At 45.5% G+C, this 21,910-nt stretch overlaps 1 protein-coding gene across 3 annotated transcripts in view; it reads right to left on the bottom strand.

The window, feature by feature from the left end:
- Window positions 1-11,415: 11,415 nt before the first annotated feature.
- LOC101831864 (protein HIRA) overlaps window positions 11,416-21,910 on the bottom strand; it is a 72,330-nt gene continuing 61,835 nt past the window's right edge. For all 3 annotated transcript variants that reach the window (XM_005077501.4, XM_021231465.2, XM_013118737.2), the window contains 9 exons: window positions 21,622-21,726; window positions 20,506-20,654; window positions 19,684-19,845; window positions 19,317-19,375; window positions 18,859-18,964; window positions 17,037-17,159; window positions 16,371-16,534; window positions 14,655-14,743; window positions 11,416-12,277 (listed from right to left, as the gene is read on the bottom strand). In XM_005077501.4, the coding sequence (XP_005077558.1) occupies window positions 12,161-12,277; window positions 14,655-14,743; window positions 16,371-16,534; window positions 17,037-17,159; window positions 18,859-18,964; window positions 19,317-19,375; window positions 19,684-19,845; window positions 20,506-20,654; window positions 21,622-21,726 (1,074 nt within the window). In that variant the 3' untranslated portion in view covers window positions 11,416-12,160. The remainder of the gene's footprint in view (window positions 12,278-14,654; window positions 14,744-16,370; window positions 16,535-17,036; window positions 17,160-18,858; window positions 18,965-19,316; window positions 19,376-19,683; window positions 19,846-20,505; window positions 20,655-21,621; window positions 21,727-21,910) is intronic.

Here is a 21,910-nt window from a genome sequence, read left to right as displayed (position 1 = left end):
CTTGTATACCCAGTGAGACTCTCTGGCAAAAACTAAATTTTCATTTGTGAGCGTTTACCAATTGACGATAGCTTTTTGGTCAGGGATGTGATATCATGTCCACAACCCCACCTCAGTCCTGGGACCCTATCTGGTTTGGATTTGTAAAGGCCCTAAGCATGCTTGCCACGGTCTCTGTGAGTTCGTGTGTGTCATTCCCGCTGTGGGCAGAAAACACTGCTTTCTTGGTGTCCTTTATCCCCATTGGCTCTAACAATCATTTTGTCTTGTCTTCTGCAGTGTTCCAGAAGCCCTGAGAGGTGGATTTGGTGAAGACATGCCATTTAGGTCTCTTACTGTCTACACATTGTCCAGTGTGGATCTCTGTATTTGTTGTCATCTTCCACAGGAGGAAGCTTCTCTGAGTGAGACATGGATCTATGGATATAGCAGAATGGCATTAGGAGCTATTTTATTGCTATGCTCCTTAGATGAAAATAGCATTTGGTTTTCCCCTGGGTCCAGGACCTATCTACTCTCAGGTTTTGGGGCACCCTAGCAGTTTCAGGGATGGTTTTCATCTCATGGAGGGGGTCTTAAATCCAATAAGATAGTGGTTGGTTACTCCCAAAACATTTGTACCACTATTGCAGCAGTGTGTGTAATGCAGGTAGATCATCATTGTAGAACAAAGGTTTTGTAGCTGGGTTGATGTTTACCTTTCCCTTCTGGTAGCACGCAGAGTACCTTCCAGTGCCATGAACACTAGCACATATGGATGAAGGTTCTAGTTAGTTATCAGCTCAACTTCTCCATATTCAATGAGATATGGAGGTATTTTCTTCAGCAATAGGGCTTGTGGAGAGCAATCAATAGCCTTGGCAATAGCCTGAGTGAGCCCCATTAGCCAACAAATTAATAATGCATAATCCATCCCTGGCACTGGAGGTTTCATTTGGGTGACAAGAGATGCTTTGTCTTCCCCATTATTTGGCAATTCTATTTAAATTTCTTTAATGTATGTATATATTTTAAGAAGCTTCAAATATAGTAGGTTCCCACATGAGCTCTCAAATGATCTTTAGTGTTAGCTATCCCTCCAAATGGTACCTCCCTTAACCTCCCTTACCATCTCCATTTAATTTCTTAAAGTATCTGATACTCTAGCCTTCCTGTGTAGCTAAAGATGTTATTGAACCTCTGATTCTACTTCTCCCCTGGGAGGACAGATTGGGCAGCTACACTTGCTTTATGTGTTACTGGGGATTGAACTCAGGGCTTTGCGCATTCTGGCCAAATACTACCAACTTAGCTACATCTCAGTTTGCAGTTCCCAGACAGGAACTCATTCTGAAGCCCAGGATGGCCTGGAACTATTCTAGTGACTGTCATGAAACTTGTGGCAATCCTCCAGCCTGACTCACAAGTGCTAAGACATAGGTGTGATGGCTATATCCAACTACTGGTTATGTCTGTACATATGCATGACAGCACTGTAGATCATCAAATTACTACTGGTTATGTCTGTACATATGCATGACAGCACTATAGATCATCAAATTACTACTGGTTATGTCTGTACATATGCATGACAGCACTATAGATCATCAAATTACTACTGGTTATGTCTGTACATATGCATGACAGCACTATAGATCATCAAATTACTACTGGTTATGTCTGTACATATGCATGACAGCACTATAGATCATCAAATTACTGACTTCAAACTACATATGCATTCTTAAGACTTATTTTCATTTTTAAAAAGAAAACAAGAAACAGTCAGGCAGTGGTGGCACATGCTTTTAATCCCAGAACTCTGGAGACAAGCAGGTGGATCTCTGAGTTCAAGGCCAGCCTGGTCGACAGAATGAGTTTCAGGACAGCTAAGGCTACACAGAGAAATCCTGTCTCAAAAACAAGACTTATTTTCATTTTTAAATTATGTGCATACATGTGAATGTGTGTGTGTGTGAGAGAGAGAGAGAGAGAGAGAGAGAGAGAGAGAGAGAGAGAGAGAGAGAGAGAGAGAGAGAGAGAGAGAGAGAGAGAGAGACCCGTGTAAGCCAGAAAAGGGCATTGGTTCCCCCTGGAATTGGAGTTACCAGAATTGTGAACTGCCCAATATGGATGCTGGGAAGTGAACTCAGGTCCTCTGCAGGACCAACAAGTGTTCTTAGCCACCAAACCATCTCTTCAGTCCCATATGCACTTCCTGATGGGGAATGTTCTTCAGTGTATATGTTTCTCTTATTGGTTAATGAATAAAACACTGATTGGTTGATTGGCCAGACAGGAAGTGACATAGCTGGGCAGAATCAGGATATAAGCAGGGACAAAGGACAAACCACTCTTCTCTCTGCAGAGATGCTGAGCAGTCATTATGTAGCAGGCAAAGGAGTCGCAGTTCCAGCATTCCCCAGTAAGGTAAGGCCATGTGGAAATACTTAGATTAATAGAAATTGGTTAATAATTAAGACAGAGCTAGCCAATAAGAAACCCTAGCTAATGGTCAACAGTTTCATAAATGGTGTCTGTGTGTTTCCTTGGGGCTGAGAAAGGCAACTGTGGGACCAGGATGGCAGGAAGAACCATCCATAACAACTGTCGGGGGCCTTCACCTTAATTCAGCCATAGCATTATCAGGCCCTCCCCATAGAGAAGACGTGACTCCAGGTCACATTGCTGAAATACCTCCTCTCAAGATAGCAAGCGAGTTCCGAGGAAACAGACCTGCAGCTTATCTGCCTAGTCACTAGGGTGTAGGCTTAAACAATAGAAGGTGGAATGTGAAAGATAAAGTTAGAATCTGCAGTTAGGTTACCAGAGGACACAGGATGCCCTACCCATCCCACTGACCTTTCCTCTGCCAGGCTCATTGAAGCTACAGCACACACCCCATTCCTTCCCCTCCTCCCTTCCCCTATATAAATCCCTTTAGGCTGAAATAAAGCTGTTGCCTTGATCAGATACCTGTCCTGGCACCCTTTCTTGTATCTCCTGCCCCCCATCTTTCTCCTAGGTGCCCCCACTCCCCATGTTGAATGTCCCATGGGTTGGGGCATTTTTGGCGCCCAGCCCAGCATAGCCTGAAGTCGGACAACCAGGGGAAAGAAACCACTCACCAGAGAGAAGGGCCCTTCCAGAGTGTCCCCCAAGGGACAGCACGGTCTTCATTTCAGACGGACATGGCGGTGAGCAACGGCACAGATCTTACGCCCAAAGTAAGTGATGGGACAGGCATTCTCTCAAAAGTCTCTCTTTATTTCCAGGCTCAAAGAAGCCCTCAAGATATGAGGAACACAGGTTAAAAACAAAGATTTAAAGAGGCTGTAACTTATATTTGAGATGCTTGTCCCTGGAGGGGACTATAAATAAATAGACAAAAAAAAAAAAAGGTGGCGACTGCCTTCAAGATTATTAAGGGGATATATAAGACAGAAATTGTTGGTCAGATGATCGTATATTTACTTGTGTGTGTTTTGATAGCCAGGAGAGTTAAAATGATACAAAACTGCAGAGGATTTTGGATTTTAAGAGTTTTGAGGAAACCCTTTCCCCTTGCAGAGGCCATCGCTGCAACTGTGGTGTGTTACACTGGGGCTTGGGGGAAGAGATGGTGCAGCCGCACGTACGAGAGGGACAGTGGGGAGTAGCTGCCTCTGAAGTGGTTAGCAGAGACCTCCACACCTACTGAGGCCAGATCAAAAAGGACACAGGGCAGAGAGATTGGGAACTAGAAAGACAGAGAGGCAAAAACCTATTGGTAAAATTCAGCAAAGGCTAAGAGGCTTGAAAGATTTAGCAAAATTGCTCTCATGGGGAATAAGAACTTTTCAAGTTTCCTCAGATCAGAGAAGTGTTCCTTTGTCTAAGGCAGCCTAGGGGCAGGCACCCCTCGGGTCATGGCCAGCGGCAGGTCAAATGTCTCCAGTGTTAGAGAAGCGGCAAAAAATAAAATAAAATAAAATAAGAGAGCCCAAAACCTTCCCGATTGTTATGGGGTGCTCACTGAGGAAGAATAATACAAAGATATAGATCAACAGTTAACTTTTGAGATAGTGTGTATGGGCAGATTGGCCCAGCAGCCAGGAAAACTCACAACAGGCTTTTAGCCACCAGGACATTGGCTGGAGGCTTTGGAAAGAACAGGCAAGGACCTGAGGAGTGAGTTATTTCAGAATTTTGTCTCCAGGCTAATACAAACATCATCAAAAATAAGGAGAAATACAGGTGTTAACCTTTTGATTGAGACAACTAGCTTATGAGAATGCTAGTACAGCATGCCAGGCCACGCTAAGACCTTGTGGGAAGGAAGGTGGCACAAAAGAGTCTATTAAAGGTTTGTTCAGATGTCAGTCTGGCAGCAGGACAGAAGAGCGACCGCAGGTGACCTACAGCAGGCCAGCCCAGGCCCAAAGGCCAGGGGTGAGGAAGGCCAGGGCCGGAACCTAGGGGGCTTGCTGCCTTGCGAGCTGCTACCATGGCTGACGCCCAGACAAACATATAGAAAATGCTATTAATATAGCCAGTCAGAAACTATTTTAAGACCTTATAGAGGAAAAAAAGACAACATAGATAAATTTGGATTTGTTGAGATCTTGGGTGCTCAAGAATTGACTATAGCTGCTGTGTTGCAAGAGACTTCAATTAAGGATGTTTCATTTCAGCTAACTAATCATAACGTGGGCAAGAGGGGAGGTGAGAGATATGACTGCATGGTCTGTGTGTAAGGTGTGGCCACACCAGTATGTATGGAATGTGAAATGTAAATGCGTGAATGCTGACAAAAACAACTGCTCTAATTGCCTTGCATATGACTAAAAGGACACTTAATTCACTTCGAATATAGTTAAACAGCTACATAAATTGCTTTAGATATAGCCAAAAGGAGCATCCAGCCAGTCGGTTAATGTCTTAAAAGGAAAGATGAAAGACTTAAGCCTTCAGAGCCAGTCAATAGAAAATAGTAGAAGCCCACAGCATGGCCTAAAAGCCAAGAGAATCTATATGGATGATTCTATGGAGTTTAACAAAGGAGAGGATACAGAGATCCTCCTAAATTTTTTATGGTTAGCAAAAGAAAATCTAGCAAATAGAAGTTAATACTTGATTTAAAAAAGGTTTCTTCAGAGAACTGCCGCTTGCTCAGGCCCCACCCACAAAGGTGTCAGTGTAAATGCAAATTAGACCTTGTCAGCTAAGATGTAAATGAGGCCTTGTCTGCTAGTGAGAGGTTTGCCTGTTGGATTGGAAAAGACTACTTGGAAATTTTGAGTGATTTTCAAAAGTTATTTTGGGACATATGCCGTATTCTAATAGAAATTAAACCTCAATTTAGAGAATTAAAAAAAGATAGTTTACAATCTTTTAACCGATTTTCAAAAATTATTGGGAAATATTCAAAGGTTATGTCCTTTTTCAAAGTGTGGTGTGTCTGCTGGTGACTTAAAACCCTTAAATGAGATGCCCACCAGCAAAAAAGAAAAACTTTTGGAAAGGGCCATAGGTTTCAGCTTCCACGGTTACTTAGGGTCATACACAATCTGGAGTAAAACAGTATATGTTTGGGGCAGGATGCAGCTAAATAAGATAAGGCTTACAGAGTTGCCGAGGTCATGGGGTCTGTCAATTATCCCCTGAGCCAGGGAATCTTTATAACTAGCAGAGGACCTTTATGACCAACAATTAGCAAAGGAATGTTAACAGGAATGGTGGAAAGCTGCCTCCTCTCTAAGGGCAGGAGCTCAGGCACTCCTAATTTATTGTTTCAGAGCAGTGATTTGTGGACAACTGCTTTGGTTCAGTTTTCCAAAAAAATGATAATAAATTTACAGCTTATAGGCTATTACAGTTTGAGCTAATCCTTTTATATTCTCCAAAATAGTAAAAAAAATTGTCCTTTAAAAATGTTGTGCTATTTTTTACTAATAGGTTATTCTAATAAAAGAACAGCTTATGGTATACATGGTAAGAAATATGTGGAGCAAACAACTCTGGCTTCAGCTCAGATACTCCAGTTACAAGCTGTTACAATGGTTTTTCAAATTCTAGTAAATGATTCATTTAATTGTATACTGACCATCATTATGTTTTTAAAGCTTTTCAAATAATAAAGATAGTTCAGTACATTGGAACTAACCATGATCAGGTTAAAATATTATTTAAGCAAATTCAAAATGCAATTGCCATGTTTTATGGGTAACATCTCATTCAAACCTTCCCAGCCCACTGGCTAAGGGAAATGAGTCAACAGATAAGTTAACAAAGTTGGTCACTTTGACTCTGGTGGAAAGAGCTCTGCAGTCTCATTAATTTTCATCATCAAAATAGCAAAAGTCTAGGTAAACAATTTGGTTTAACTAGAGAGACTGCTTGTCAAAATCATCAAACAATGAGGTGTGCCCACAATATCTATCTGTAACTAATTTAAAAATGAGCCCTAGAGGCCTAATTCCTACTCATTTATGACAAATGGATGATTACTCGTGTTATAGAATATAACAAATTAAAATATGTACACATGGCAGTTGATAGGTATTCAGGTTTTTTGATGGCCACCACACAAACTGAGAGAGTTATCAAGCATGTTATGGGTCACTGTTTGTAATATTTTGCTTACATGGGAAGTTCCAAGGGTGATAAAGAACAGACAATAGGTCTGGATATTCTAATAAGGCATTCAGCTATTTTGTACTCAGTAAAAAATTAATCACAACAGGTATTCTTTACAGTCCTCAGGTAGCTGTGGAGCATGCTCATAGCTCCTTAAAAATGCAACTTCTTTTTTTGTTTTTGGTTTTTTTTTTTTTTTCGAGACAGGGTTTCTCTGTATTGTTTTGGAGGCTCTCCTGGAACTCGCTCTGTAGACCATCCTGGAGGATGGCCTCAAGATCCGCCTGTCTCTGCCTCCCGAGTGCTGGGATTAAAGGCGAGCGCCAACAACGCCCAGCTCTAAAAATGCAACTTCTATAAAACTAAAAAGGGGGAGTAATAGTAATGTCACAAATCCCCACCTGGTAAGTTTTTACATGCAAAAATGAAATGGCTTATTCCATGTTGCCTACAAATTGGACAGGGTTATGTTTATTAGCTACCCTTCTCCCAGATGTAGAGTTTATTCCAGGAAGTGAGCCCATAGATTATCTGATTATTAGACATAAGAGAGACATCTAATTCACCCCCTGTTGGTGGGACTTGGAATATTGGGTCTTAGCCACTGGATCTATAGGAATGGGAGTACCTATTCAGACATACTCCACAATGAACCTTAGTCACATACCAACTGCAAAAATGGCTATAAAATCACCTTTGTCTCCACATGACGCATTAAATCATGCACTCTTCATTTAAAGATTTTTAAATGTAGATGCCAGTAAACAATCTGCTACAGACAGATTCTGACATGATTGAACTCGAGTGATTTTTGCTCTGGTCAGATAAAAACATCCATACACTAGACAGTGGAAAAGACCCAATTTGGGGTGGAGGGAATGTTTGTGTTTTCTTACAGGAAAAGAACAAAGCTTTGTGGCTGCCAAAAACTTGGTGGGATGCATGGAGACTGGTGGGATGCATGGAGCAGAGAAAAAAAACTAGACCTGAAACCACTGAAAGCTGTCCAAACCAGTTCCAATGAAGCATGCTGAACCAGTGTTCCTGACTCTACATAGTCCCCTCCCCAACCCAGTTTCCAAATTCCTTCAACACATTCCCACCTCTGCAACCTTACTCTCCTCCCCATACTAACTCCTTCTCTTATCTGATTCCTGAGAATGGTGGGCCTTACTACCTCCTAAATTCCCCGCCTTAACTATTATTCTAAACAAGATGTGCTTTTGGGGCTGGGAGCTGCTGGAGAAGGCACTAGGATTCCATTCCTTGTGCTCTCAATCAAAGAGGAATCTGTTTCTTTGTTAACAAAACAGGGAGAGTCATAGATAGTGTGAAGAAAAACAGAGAGGGTCTAAAGAAAGAGAGAGAGAGAGAGAGAGAGAGAGAGAGAGAGAGAGAGAGAGAGAGAGAGAGAGAGAGAGAGAGAGAGAGAGAGAGAGAGAGAGCAACAGGGGAGTTGGTATAATAATTAGTTTTACTTATTTCTTTTGGCCCATGGGCCCTCAGGCGCCTGACAGAGTTTATTAAACAGCAAGTAGATAATCTTGCCACAAGGCCTATCCAGATCCACTATCAGAGGCTGGCCATGAAGGAGACTGGTCTTTATCAGAGGGCTGATGAAAGTGATGGCAAGGAGGAAGGCAAAATTCGCCTGATGTTCCCATAGCAAAACGGAGACAAACTTCCCTGGGGCACATAATCCATGACCCCCATGCAGCCCCAGCCAGGGACCTTGGAAGGCCCCTTTACCCACAAAATAAATAACCACCTCTATTGATGGCTGACCGATGACGGGCTACTTTCTGACGCTTTCACCCCCTAGGTCAGGAGCTTTGACCGCTGGCAAAGTGATCCAATGACAGGTAAGGTGGAAGCCTCTCAGATCGATCCTAAGACAGCCTCCATCATCCTTGTGGTTTTCGGGTAACTTACACTCTGGCTGCATCTATTTTTTGTTTAACCAGAAAGGGGGAGATGCTGGGGGCCTTCGCCATAATTCAGCCATAGCATTATCAGGCCCTCCCCATAGAGAAGACGTGACTCCAGGTCACATTGCTGAAATACCTCCTCTCAAGATAGCAAGCGAGTTCCGAGGAAACAGACCTGTGGATTATCTGCCTAGTCACCAGGGTGTAGGCTTGTACCATAGAAGGAAAAATGTGAAAGATAAAGTTAGAGTCTGCAGTTAGGTTACCAGAGGACACAGGATGCCCTACCCATCCCACTGACCTTTGCTCCACCAGGCTCAATGCAGCTGCAGCACACCCCCATTCCTTCCCCTCCTCCCTTCCCCTACATAAATCCATTTGGGGTGAAATAAAGTTGTCGCCTTGATCAGAAACCTGTCTTGGCATCCTTTCTGGTATCTCCTGCCCCCCATCTTTCTCCTAGGTGTCCCTAGTCCCCACGCTGAATGTCCTGCGGGTCGGGGCAAACAACTTCCAATATGAGAAATACTTGTAATAGTTATGCTACCATGAGAACAAGACAATAAGCCTGAAATCTCTGGTTAGGCCCAGTGGTCTGCCCATATGGGAGCTTCCTCAATGCATGTGCTAGGCAGTGTTTAGCTGAAGGAACCGTCAGGGTCCCTGAACTCTCCATTACCTCTCGCTGCCTGGTCGCTCCTGTGTCCCACCTCTCTTACTCTCTCCATGCAAGCTCAGCACTTTAGAGCTCAGTATTTGCCATCATTTTATGTAAATGATACTTAAGGTCAAACTTAGTGTCTTGCACTACCAGATGAATACTCCAGCCCCCATCCTTTTCTCATGCCCTGTGTATTAAAACCATTGTCTCATGAATTTAACTGCCTCATTGCTTGTCCCTCGGGCAGAAGTAAATCTGGTCTGCTATCCATCTTGACTGGAAATAGCAGTCTCTGGCTTCTACCTGCTACAAATGGTGGTGGTAGAAATGGATTTGCTAAATGGGTAAAGAATGGGCTGGCAAAATCAGCAAGGACAGCTGACCTGAACAAGGGGGGAGCTCTTGGACCCCAGACCGACAGCTGGGAGGCCAGCATGGGACTGACCCAGACCCCCTGACTGTGAAAGTCAGTGAGGAGGCCTGGGCTACCTATGGGGCCCTGGGCAGTAGATCAGTGTTTATCCCTGGCATACTAATGAACTTCATGTGTCCATAACACAAAGAGGGATGCTCTCCCAGCCTGGACTCTTGGGGGGAGGACCTGGACCCTGCCCTGAGCAAAGTGACAGATTCTGAATATCCCCTATGTGGACGGAAGTGGGGATAGGGTGGGAGGCGGGTGGGGATGGTGGGGGGAAGGTGCGGGAGGGAGAGGGAACCGGGATTGACATGTGAAGCAAGGTCTTTTCTAAAAAAATATAATTAAAAAAATACAGTGAAGAGTAAGGGGAAAAAGTGGATTTGCTAGACTGGGTTCAATCCCCCAAAGCACACACAGTGGAAAGACCACCACTCAAAGTTGTCCTCTAGCTTTCAGAAGCACCATAGCGTACACACCACAGGCACATGAGTAAAGTTTTAAAATAGTGAGAAATAATTGCTAAAGACTTTGCCCACATGACTCAAGTCCTCATAACTATACAGGGTACCCTCACCTGTCTGCTAGCAGATTTAGAAAAAGAAAGGCTGGGGTAAGTCTGGTTTACATCCCAAGGACATCTTTGTGGCTATTTTGCTGCAGCTGAACAGAACTGCCTGACTGAATTCTTGGCTGTTTGTTTTGTGACTTCAAGTCCCCCTTTCAGGCTGGCTCCTCATGCTGTCTGTACAGCAGATCCGTATCCTGGGTCTTACCTAGGCATGGGACCTAGATAAGAAAACAAATGGGAAGGACTCAAGGTGGGGGGTAGGGTCAGGTCAGTCTCTCAGGTCTTTTGATTCCAAACACAGGGCTCCTGTCTCTGACAGGGCACCAATGATAGTCTGGGTGAAACAGAGAAGAGCGTGCTGCCTCCAGCTGAGCTTGTTGATCAGACTCTTGCTTATTTCTCAGAAACTTCCAGCTTCCTGCTATCCTTTTCCAAGTGTGTGTGTGCATGTGTGCACAAGTGTGTGTGAGTGTTCGTGTATGTGTGAAAGTGTGAGAATGTGTGATAGTGTAAGAGTGTGTGTGTATGTCACAAAGAGACAGCGTGTGTGAGAAATAGAGTATGTGGTGATTATGTGTGTCATAGAAGTGTGAAAGTGTATATGTGAGAGAAAGTGTATGTATGTGTATGTATGTGATAGTGCTGTGCCTGTGTGTGTGAGAGTGTGTATGTGAGAAAAAGACAGTGTGTGAGTGATAGTATGTGTGTGTATGATAAAAATGTATGAGTGTGTGTGTGTGTGTGTGTGTGTGAGAGAGAGAGACAGAGACAGAGACAGAGACAGAGAGAGTATCTGCACAGTATCAGCTGGCCCTGAACCTGTGTTCACCCTCTTGCCTCAGACTCCCAAATGCTAAAGTTACGATCATTGATAATTCGTCACCACATTAAGCATCTGATAATTCAGTATTCTCAAGTCTGCATCTTCCATCACAACCAGCTGAAGCCCAGAATGACAATAGTGGAGGCACCAAGGGTCATAGTGCCTCACTTGGGGGACAAAAAGTGCCAGATGGCCTGTTTGCTAGCCCCAGGCTAGCCTGAGGTGCTGGACGACCACATAAGTGGTTCCCACATACCAAAGATGAACTTTGACATGGGGCAGGTGGGAGGCAGGCATCAGATGACACAGGAAGATCTTTCAGGCTCCAACACTGTCACTACCACAGCAGGAGAAAGACTCATGTGAGGGCAGATAGGACATCAGAAGGAAAAGGCAAGGAAGGAAAGTGGTTTGGTATCCAATGCATGTTCATTTATTTTACACTTACAAAAAAAATTGCCCTCCCCTTTGTCCCACCCCCAACACACAAAGTGTCTCTTTTTACAAACATTTAGAAATTAAACCAAATGAAGATAAGACAAGTTAATTTCAGTACAATTATTTTTTTCAGTGTAGCTGTCATAATTAGAGTTTAAATTTCCTACAAGTGACCAATGTCCAAAGTAACTTATAGGGATATCCTGATCGACCAAAAGAAACTCCATATTCCAAGTTAGCAAATTCTAGTACAAAAATAGTCCATGTGTCAGAACAGCTTTGCTTTTACACAGGCTTCGGGTCCTTCTGCTGACCGTATTGACCCCTAACGCTCCCAGGCTCTTGTTCTCACAAATGGCTCATTCGTCAAAGCGGAAGCAGCACAGCACCTGCCGGGCAGGAGCCAGTGTCTACCTTGGGGCTGAGCTCAAGACAGGCTCAGGAGATCGCTGCTGGCCCCAAGGCAGCGAGGCACAGCCCCAGTCCCAGCTCCAGGTCCACAGCTGGGCCTGTATGGAGGGACAAGCTGGCCTCTTGGAGTTATCCCAGGCCTGGGGCATAGAGTATGTCCACCCAGGGAACTGGACCTGTGCTGTGCAGCACAGTACACCTGCCAAGTTCTGTCTTTCCACTACCACCCTGGCAGGTCGGGGCTAGCCCCTGGCACCTGCAGTGGCAAGAGTGTGGCTCTGCCCCTGCCGAAGCTGGGGCAAGCCAAGGCAGGCTACTTGTCTCTCAGGATGTCCAGCTGTTCCTGGCACTCAGTAAAGAGACGCTGGAATCGGAGATTCTGCCCGATGACTGGCAGCAGCTCCTTCAGCAGCTCTCTCTTCCGCAGACCCTGTAGACACAAGAGAAACAGCTGAGGGAAGTGGCAGAAAAGGTCCAGACCACGGCACCTTTCCTGGCTTGGCAGAACTCCATACCTGATGAACCCAGAGAGCTAAAAGGTGGAAGCAGATGAGTGTGCATGAGGACAGGGTAGCCCTACATTTGCTAACAGTCCTCACTAAGCTTACACTTCCCTGTAGAGTGGGGCAGGTGGCATACCAGGACTAAGGGTTGCTGTCCCTCAGATGTTCTCCTACTCCAAGCACTGCAGGGTAACCTGGAGTAATAAGGCACTTAGGGGCAGGGGTGGCATCTGGTATTCTTCCTGTATCTCTTCCCTTGGCGCCTGCTCGACATTTGCAACAGTCGTTACTAGGTAGGCTCTCTGCCGCACAGGCCAGAGAGTAAATTTAACAACAGTTCCAAATGGGAACCAGCCAGGCAGAAGGCACTGGCCAAGGGCAGAGAAGGCCCAGAACTTAGGCAGAAAATGGGAGCCACCAAAGGCCAGGTCACATGAGGAAGGCAACTCAGATGCAGGAACTGCCCCAGCTGATGGGGCGGAAGGAAGAGAAGCAACATGAGTAATGGCTGAGGGCAGGTACTGTGAGCCTTCATCATTTTTACAGAAGCAGCAATTAATATTCTATGGATCAACTCCGAAATATTTGTTACTATGGATCTGGCTGTATGCAGAATATATATTGGGTGCTTTATATCTCAAACAGGTCTCAAAGAGAGGAAATTCTTTCTCACCAAGGTGTCAGCAACAAGAGCTGGATCTCACACTATAGTTTAGTTTTCCCCTTAGATGTGGCACTGAGCAGTCCTCTTTAATCAGTTGACAGCACACTGTGCAAGCCACGTCCCCTCGAAGACTTAAGTTCACCAGGACATTTTGCAAGTCATGTGTCCCCTCTGAGTGTGAGGTGTTCACTTTTCTCAAGATCTTATCTGCTTTCCTGGCTCTGAGGGATATGCACGCCCTATTGTCAGAGTTGTTAAACGTGCCTGTGGGTATACAAACTCGAAGCCTTGTGGGATGAAAAGAAACTGAAACTTGCTCTTCCCTCTACCTGGATATTTTTCCTTCAAACATGTGCATGACTTTCCGGTTTCTTCTGCTCAGGAAGTTAGGTCTTTTAGATCCCTCAGTATGAAATAGCATCCCACTAATCTCCATATCCATCTATCCACTGTATCGTTCCTTGTTTTAACATCCTACATACTACACATGTAAATCTATCCTTCTCTACAAGAAGGGAACTAGGTCAGCCTTGTACACTGAGGTTATATCATGCCAAAATGTACCTGGGCAGAGCAGGTGCTAGCTGAGAGCTAATTCCTGGATAGTCCCTCCTAGCCTTTGCCAGTTGGTTCCTTTTCCAACTCACTCAAAGACACTCTCATTCATCTTTGTCAGACCAAAAACTATGAAGGTGATAAGTTCATTATCTCTTTTCCTTCCACACAACTCACCCACCTACGAAGCCTTGTTGGTTCTACTACTAAATGCATACAGGATGCTTCTCCTTGCTCCTCTCCATGGCTACCACACTAATCCAACTTACCATTGACTCGTGGGTCCTCAGGAAGCTTAAAGGTCTATCCTGCATGTGTCTCCCATCATCTGACATCACCTTCTCTGCCTCCTATGCGTCCATCAATGTAACCCCATGTATATTGCAAGCCTTTACTGCCTTCCTCATTACCTCCACCACAAAGTTTGGTCCGGGTCTGCAGGCTGCTTCTCCTCATCCAGGAGTTTCATCTGCAATGTCCTTCTCTACAGTCTAGCCTCTGGGGCAATTCAAGCTCAGAGCAGCTTGTTAACATTCCTGCCTGTGTGTGCTTCCTTAGTAGAGACATTGGTCCTCACAAAGACAAGACATGATTTCTTTTCCTTCCTCCCTCCCTCCCCCTCTCTTTCTTTCTTTCTTTCTTTCTTTCTTTCTTTCTTTCTTTCTTTCTTTCTTTCTTTCTTTCTTTCTTTCTTTCTTATTTTAGATAGGTTTCATTATGTAGCTATGCTGTTCTGGCCTGAACTATCTATTTAGATCAGACTGGCCTTGAACTCACAGAGATCTACATGTCTCTGCCTCTCAAGTACTGGGATCAATGGCATGTGTCACTAGGCCTGACATGATCCTTCAATATTGCCACACCAAGCGTGTTGGTAGGCCACTTCTCTAAGCACAGGTGTAACTAATGCCTCCTGAACTCCTGCCCAGGTGTGCAGTGCCAGTATTCCAGGATCGCACCGACACTGTGGCTCAAGTAAACACTAGATCCTCATGGCAAGAACTCTCAACTCTGTCTTATTTGCAAAATTTTGCCTTTATGAAATGCAATATACTTCTTGTGGCAAGACTGAAAAATGCACCTACCACTACTGTTGACTCCCACTGGCTTCCAGTGGAGGAGTGAACTGGACCCAGCAAGTCCTTGCATATTTCTCGGAGTCGGTATTCAAACCCTAAACACAGAAAATCAAAATAAAAACAGGAACACATATTAGAGGAAATGAAAATCAAGAATATGCTAAGTTGTTACACATAGCCAAACTGAATGAACAAATATTTTATTGCCTACAATGGGCTAAACACATCTATCTCTTGCTGTTTGGGGCCTACAGACACATGAATAGTTTTTCACTCATTCATCAGTCCTTGGACAAGATAGATAGCACCTTCACTGTCTGCTGGGCCCAAGGAAGTAAGACACGAGCAGCTCAGTGGTGAAAAGTTGTGTGAAAACATGGAAACTAGTGGAGGGGAATGGGTTAACAGGAGCAACTTTGGCAGCTGGAGTGAAGAGATCAGAAGCAGGGAGGCAACTTCAAAAGGGAGGGTATGGATTGGGAAGCTGACTACAGAATGACAACTGAATATGGTAACTTCAAGAGTCATTGGCACCACAGTATGGGTGGTGCTACCAGAAAGTCTAGAGGCAACATTTTAGGCAGTGCTTAAATAGCTGAAGCCATAGGGAATGGAGAGAAGGAAAAGGATGAAACTAGAATCTGAGGGACTAGAGAAGTGAAGAGTATCTCACATGATTTACACATTTCTTAGGGGTAGGGTACACAACCTAAGACATGAGTGACATAGCCAAGGTGTAAGGGGGGGGGGGTCAGCATGTCTAGGAAGGCCAGTGACCACAGACTAAGCACATAAAGAGTCAGAGAGGGAGGTAAGCTCACAGTAATGTCTACTGTGACTAGAGGGCTTGCTAACAACATATACCTTCAGACTGATTCAGACACGCACGAGATAATAACTCTGTGAGTCACTTTGAAGACAACTGGTACATTTTTCTATCTTTTAGATACTTAGATTTATTTCTTTAAATCATATCAAAATGGGGAAGATGATGAGAGACAAATGTTGGATATTCTGTGTTGCATGAGATGATCAAAGAAAACAAGATGAATTTTAGGCCTACGTTTTCTGAAGGAAAACATCACATCCTGCCACTTTATTCTTATTGTGTATCCAATAATCTAAGAGCTCCAGGTGTGCCAGGAGCATCTTGTGACTAAAGGCTGTAAAGCTGCTTCAAAAAAACAACTCTATAAATCACAGAAGACAATCACTAACTAATTTCCATCAAGATTTCTTCAAGGTCAAAGTACTTTTAGAAAACATCTATTCATTCTGATGTTTACCATAGATACAGTGAAAAACAACTATTCTGCTCTATTGTTTACCACTGAGACAGTGACTCTGCTAGATCCCTACAACGGACAAAGCTGTGGAGAAACTGTGGAAGCAGAGCCGGGCTGTGTGGGTCACAGGAGAACTTTGGTGGGGCCAGTCTGTGCCACACACTGGTGGCCAGGGAGAGGAGACTGATTAGACAGGATGGGAATTTGCGAAGGGGTGAGAGGTAGCCGGAGGTCACTGCACTGTCCTTTTCCAACATACCCTGCTCTCTGTGGGTGATGCTCTGAGGACACAGGCACTCTGAGAGCCCTGGTGGGGTAGATGTGGACTAGACCACCCAGGGAGGCACTGGGGGGCATGCAGGATTTTCTAGCATAAGGGGCTTAGAGGAGGGAGAAAAATACTGTCAACAGACACCCTTCCTTGGAGTGACCTTACCTTCATTCACAAGGTACCGAGCATAGAGGAGGAGCCAGTGGCGGTACTCGTGGCTTGACTGCAGGGTAAGTGCTGCGGCAACCTGGTTCTCTAGGTAGGCCAATGTAGTCTCCTGCTGTACCACATGAGGCACAGAGAAGAGCCGGGCAGCTTGCCTTCCAGAGCTGCAGAGACCAGTAAGACAGGCACAATAAGACAGGGTGTACTACAGGGGTGTCAGGAGGCTGCTCCCATGTGCCCTGGTGTACCAGAGCGGAGATGGAAGAGTAGAGAAGGCAAATAAGCTGTCCAAGGCCTCCCATCCATCCATCAGTTAACTAATCTATCAACAGGTGCCAGCTTCCCTATCCCTTGTCACAAGCTAGGCATCATGATATTCCAGAAGCACCATGCCCAATACCTGCTATTTAGGTCCCTAAAACGACAGGCCTATCCATTCCCAAACCCTGTATCAAATGGGTATCTATGACCCTTAGGACCCTCACAGACTGTCACCTGGACCTTTGAAGTAATGGGGCCATCCCTGAGACATACTTGGCATACGTAAAAACTAAAAACCCATTCTGCACTGAAGAGCACTTAGGACCCAGGAAACAATCGGGGACCAGACCCAGTTCCCTCCCAGTACAGAACTGGTGCAGTAGCCAAGATAATCAGCTCACATACTTGGAGGTGCGGCCCTGAATTATGGCTAACGGTCCTGAACACAGCATGGCATCCTGAGATGGCAGGCTGTTCCTGAAGTCTGCACACTGGGCCAGTGAATCTTGCTTGTCAGAAACCAGGTTCCTGAGAAAGCAAAGGAAGGAACAAAAGTCAGGAAAACAAGAAGACGAAAAGATCAGGGGAGCAGAGGAAGCCCTGCCCACCACACTGGCAGCATACCAGTGGAGACTGAGAGCCACAGTCTTCTAAGACAGGCCCGTTGCTGGCAGGTTTTCTAGTCATGAGTCTAATAAATGCTTATTTTAAGGCAAGGCTGATGAGAGGAGTCTCACTGACATTGTATGAAATGTATCTCAATGCCTGGTTCACACAATGCTGTGACTGCCCATGGCCCTGTATGATCTGGCCCTGCTCCATCAGCTGGGCAATACAAGGTCTTCAGATTCTTGTGCCTGGAATCCTCCTGATGAGACAGTTCTCCCACTTGCTCAGGACCAAAACAAAAAGCTGATATGTCTTTTCCTTCTTCTGGGTTTCTGAAAAGTCAAACTTGGGATTCTCCTGTCTCAGCTTCCTGAGTAAGTACTGTTATAAGCCTGCGCCACCACCTCCTGGCTTGTCTTTTCTTAAATGATCAATTCTTTGCATCACTACAATAATCACACAGATATACAAGTATTTACAATTGAGAAAGAAGGTAGCAGAGATTTGTTGTTGTCTTTTTTCTTCTTCTTCTTTTTTTTTGGTTTTTACGAGACAGGGTTTCTCTGTATTGTTTTCGAGGCTGTCGGTCCAGCCCAGCCTCGAACTCACAGAGATCTGCCTGCCTCTGCCTCCCGAGTGCTGGGATTAAAGGTGTGGGCCACCAATGCCCGGCTGCTGTCTTTTATTTTTTTAGCGGAAAAATGAAATCTCAGAGTTGAGTATGAACTTATGCCCAGGCTACTCTTAACAGAAAGGGAGCTAGGCCTGGCAGTGGTGGCACATGCCTTAAGTCCCAGCACTCAGGAGACAGAGGCAGGCAGATCTCTGTGAGTTTGAGTCTAGCCTGGTCTACAGAGCAAGTTCCCAGACAGCCAAAGCTATACAAAGAAATCCTGTCTTGAAAAACAAATAAATATTGAGGAAAATAAAAAATATATAAATAAAACTAAAAACGAGCTAGAAGGCAACACACTTTGGTTCAATGAGAGCCCCTGCCTCAGTAAATAAGGTGAACAGCAATAGAGGAAGACACCAGACATGAATCTTCTGGACTTCACATGCACATATGTGCATACGCCTACACACATATCCACCTGTACACACACAAAATACGCATATACACATGCACACATACACACATTTTTAAAAATCTCTAATGTACACAGAGATTTTACAAATAAAGAAAGTGGTTCCAAATTCCAAACTAGTCAAAGGAGATATCACAACAGCAGCCTGATAGTCTCAGTAAGTCACAAAGACCATTTGGTCCAGTTAAGCCTACAAAATTGACTACTAACAAAGGAATCACAGAGCTGAACCCCCATTTGTTGACGGTGAAGGAGGCCAGTCTAGCAAGAGCCACAAACATTTTTCAGTATCTGTTCTGATAAAACTAGCTCCAAGAAACAATATAGACTTACAACAGACTCTGAAGGGAGGGAAGCCAAGATTCACAGTATCCTACAGGGATAGTAGGACATATACATGATGTCAGTGAAAGGTCAAAAGAAACAAGGCCAAGCAGGACTGACTACCAGGACCCAGGACCTGTGCCCTGGTGTCCAGTATAGACACAGTCCCAGGAAGAACAGGACAGGACAGGGAGGCAGCATCTTACCATGTGGAGAGTGATGGATTAAAGCAATATGCTTTCCCATCAGACAAGTTCATCACTGGGATTCCATGCTGTGTTAGTAAGATCTGTGACACCGTCATATCACTTCCTGGGGGATACCACAGTATTAAGTTCTAATCAGTAAGCATGAATGTATATTCATTACTGGAGAAATCTGAGCCCTGGCTCCTACAATCCCAACTCTAAGCCTCTGGACCACTGATAGATAATCTATATACTGATGCTTGGTGCTTTAGTCAAGCCATTCTGATAGGGACCCATTTAATTATCTGCCCAGAAAGCATGCCTCCCTGCTACATAAATTCTGTCCTGTCTCACTCAAAGTCTCAGGTTATCCCCTAAGTCTGGCTCTCCACATAAACTAGAGACCATGGTCCATATGTGTATCAGACCTGAGACTCTGCCCCTAGGGGAAGAGAAGTGCCCAGCATAGGGCTTACCTGACAAGATGGAGTGTAGAGACTCTTCCTTTACCACAACCACCTGCCTGTGTACATCCCTAAAAAGACAGGGAACAGCTCAGTCAAGTCAAAGGCATCACGATGGCTTCACTGCGCAACACCCTGGTCCCCACATATGTTCCCAGCCCATTCTGCCAAAATCTACAAAAGAAGCTTCAGACAGTAGAGCCACTGGGCCACTCCCACACCCATACCCACACCAGAGACAGGAGTGTAGCCACCTCTGCTCAGACATCTCATTACCAGTGAACACTGCTAACTGCTCTTGGGCCCACTAGCCACTTCTCTGTTGGCTCCCCACCAGACCTGCACAGCCTAGAGGCCCCAATCTGTGCCTGTCTCTTACCAAACAGATAGGGTGGCCGCAGCGGTGAGTGCCATGACGTAGGAGCCTGTGCAGTGCAAAGTAGAGATTGGAGATGGAAGAAGGATGGGAGGCAGAAGACGGCGACCACAGCTAGAGAACACCGACAGCATCCTCTTTTCACAGGCAACACAGACCACATCACTGCAAGGGAAGAGGAGGGGAAGCCATCACAGGGGCCAAGTGAATGGCGCAGAGCCTTCCCTCCACCAGAGCCCCAACGGGCCTAATGTATATGTACTGAGTGGGTGCTCCTGCTGGAATGGCAAGGACCAGGGCAGGGGGACAACTGGGCAGACAGCCTGCTTGAGCTCTTAGAAAGGAACTTCTGATTTCCCCTCTTCACCCAAAATGCTGCTCATGTTGATACTGACCAAGGGACGGGGTGTTTCACAGAGCTACTGTACCTGATGGTCACCCCTCCCCCAAAAAGTGTCTAATTCAGCAGACAAGACCAGAGTGCCCTGGTGACAGTCTCCTGGCTACAGGTAGGAATCCAGACCTGGGGACTAGTGAGAAAAAGGTGGGAACACTAGTCCAGGCAGTCAGGGCCAGGAGGGCTTCACAGCAGCACCCCTCATCAAGATGTGGTCCTCAAGGAGGCTACGGCCTTCTGAGTACAGCTTCCAGGTCAGGGAAAGCCTGCCTTGTGAGGGTAGAGGTAAGGACACGAACACTACAGTACTGTAGGGACTGAGGTGTGAATTAACACGTTCAGAAGGCCCCATGGGAGCCTATGGGAGCCATCCTGTACTTGTGGGTCAACTCCACAGCTGTGCCAGTGCTGTCCATCCCAGCCCTTACCAGCTGCCAGCAGCAGTGAGGACACGGCTGGTGAGCACTGTCTCCCATTCTTTCCCTTCTCGGTTGCACTTCAGGCGACTCAGCCTTATCCCCCCAACAGCAGTCACTTCGTTTTCCACCTCAATATACATGCAGGGGTCAGAGCTCACCTAGATGAAGGAAAGCAAGCACATTCTTGTCACGTAACAGTAGACCTGTGCAGGTGGTGGTACATGGACATGTGGGACACTCAGGCAAACACAACAAGGAGTCTGACTAGCTGGCTGGCCACCAGAGAAGGGTAACAGGGACTAGGGGAAGAGGGACTAGGGGAAGGAGAAACAGAGAAAGAATGTTACCATGTCATCTCACAAGGGTGTAACTTGCCAAGAATACACTGTAAAGACTACAGCCACACAGAAATGAACCGAGAAGTAAACCTCCTACGTGAAGAATTACCAAAGACGCAATATGTGGTAAGAGAGGAAAGTATAATAAACCCCAATGTGTTCTCCACCTTAACTTCCCTATGCAATATTATGGTATTACATAGCACGCATCATGGTATAGTTTAATGCCTGGCATGAAATGGATTCAGTCTTATACATATCTGCAGAGCTGATATATAGCTAAGCTGGGTTTCTGTATGGAAACCCAACAGCCGACAGGTTTACATAAATGGCCACTGAGGTGGGTGAAGCGGAGTGGAGGGTGCTCAAAAGCAAAGAGCTACATTCTCTTCACTGACACCAGAAACAGGATGGCTCCATGTGTACTAAGCAGCAGCTAAGGACAGCGAGACTAGACAAACCACAAACACATATGCCTTAAAGTTGTCAAGGGTGATGGAAGAGATGCAGGTTTCTCAGAGGAGATGTGAGAGAGGACTTGAAGGAGTTGGTGTCCAAACTTGATGGTAAGAGCAACCCTGGCAGTTGAGAATGAAAAGAAAAACTAGAGAGAGAAGAGGCCCGAGGGTAGAGATAGGAAGCTAGCAGTCCAACCCAGTCAACCAGCATCCCCTAGACGGGGATGGAGAGCCACTGGAAACAAGTCCCCAAGGTGAGACAAGATAGGGCTTACACTAGGGGAGAGAAAATACGTGTGCTTGTGAAGGAGTGTAGGGTAGGTTCTCACCTGGAGGGTAAACGCTCTCTGCGGGCCTGGAATTGGCAGCTTCAGTGCAAGTGCTGGTGCAGACAGACACATGGCTTCCTTCTCTGCAGTCAGGGCAGCTGGAGACTAAAAGAGCCAGAAATATCTCTGAGCCCCACTTCAACACTACAGGGGAAGCATTAGGGAAAGTAAGTCACCCAGAAGTAAGGACCTAAAGTGCAGCTGGGCCTGCTCCCAAGGCATGTCTACCTACTCTGGAAGACAGAAAGCACAAGGGAATGCTACAAGGATCCCCACCTGACAGATGAGG

Source organism: Mesocricetus auratus, unplaced genomic scaffold, assembly GCF_017639785.1.
Source record: "Mesocricetus auratus isolate SY011 unplaced genomic scaffold, BCM_Maur_2.0 Super-Scaffold_100008, whole genome shotgun sequence".
In the NCBI taxonomy this organism is placed as follows: Eukaryota; Metazoa; Chordata; class Mammalia; order Rodentia; family Cricetidae; genus Mesocricetus; species Mesocricetus auratus.
This window is presented reverse-complemented; position numbering and strand designations above follow the sequence as displayed.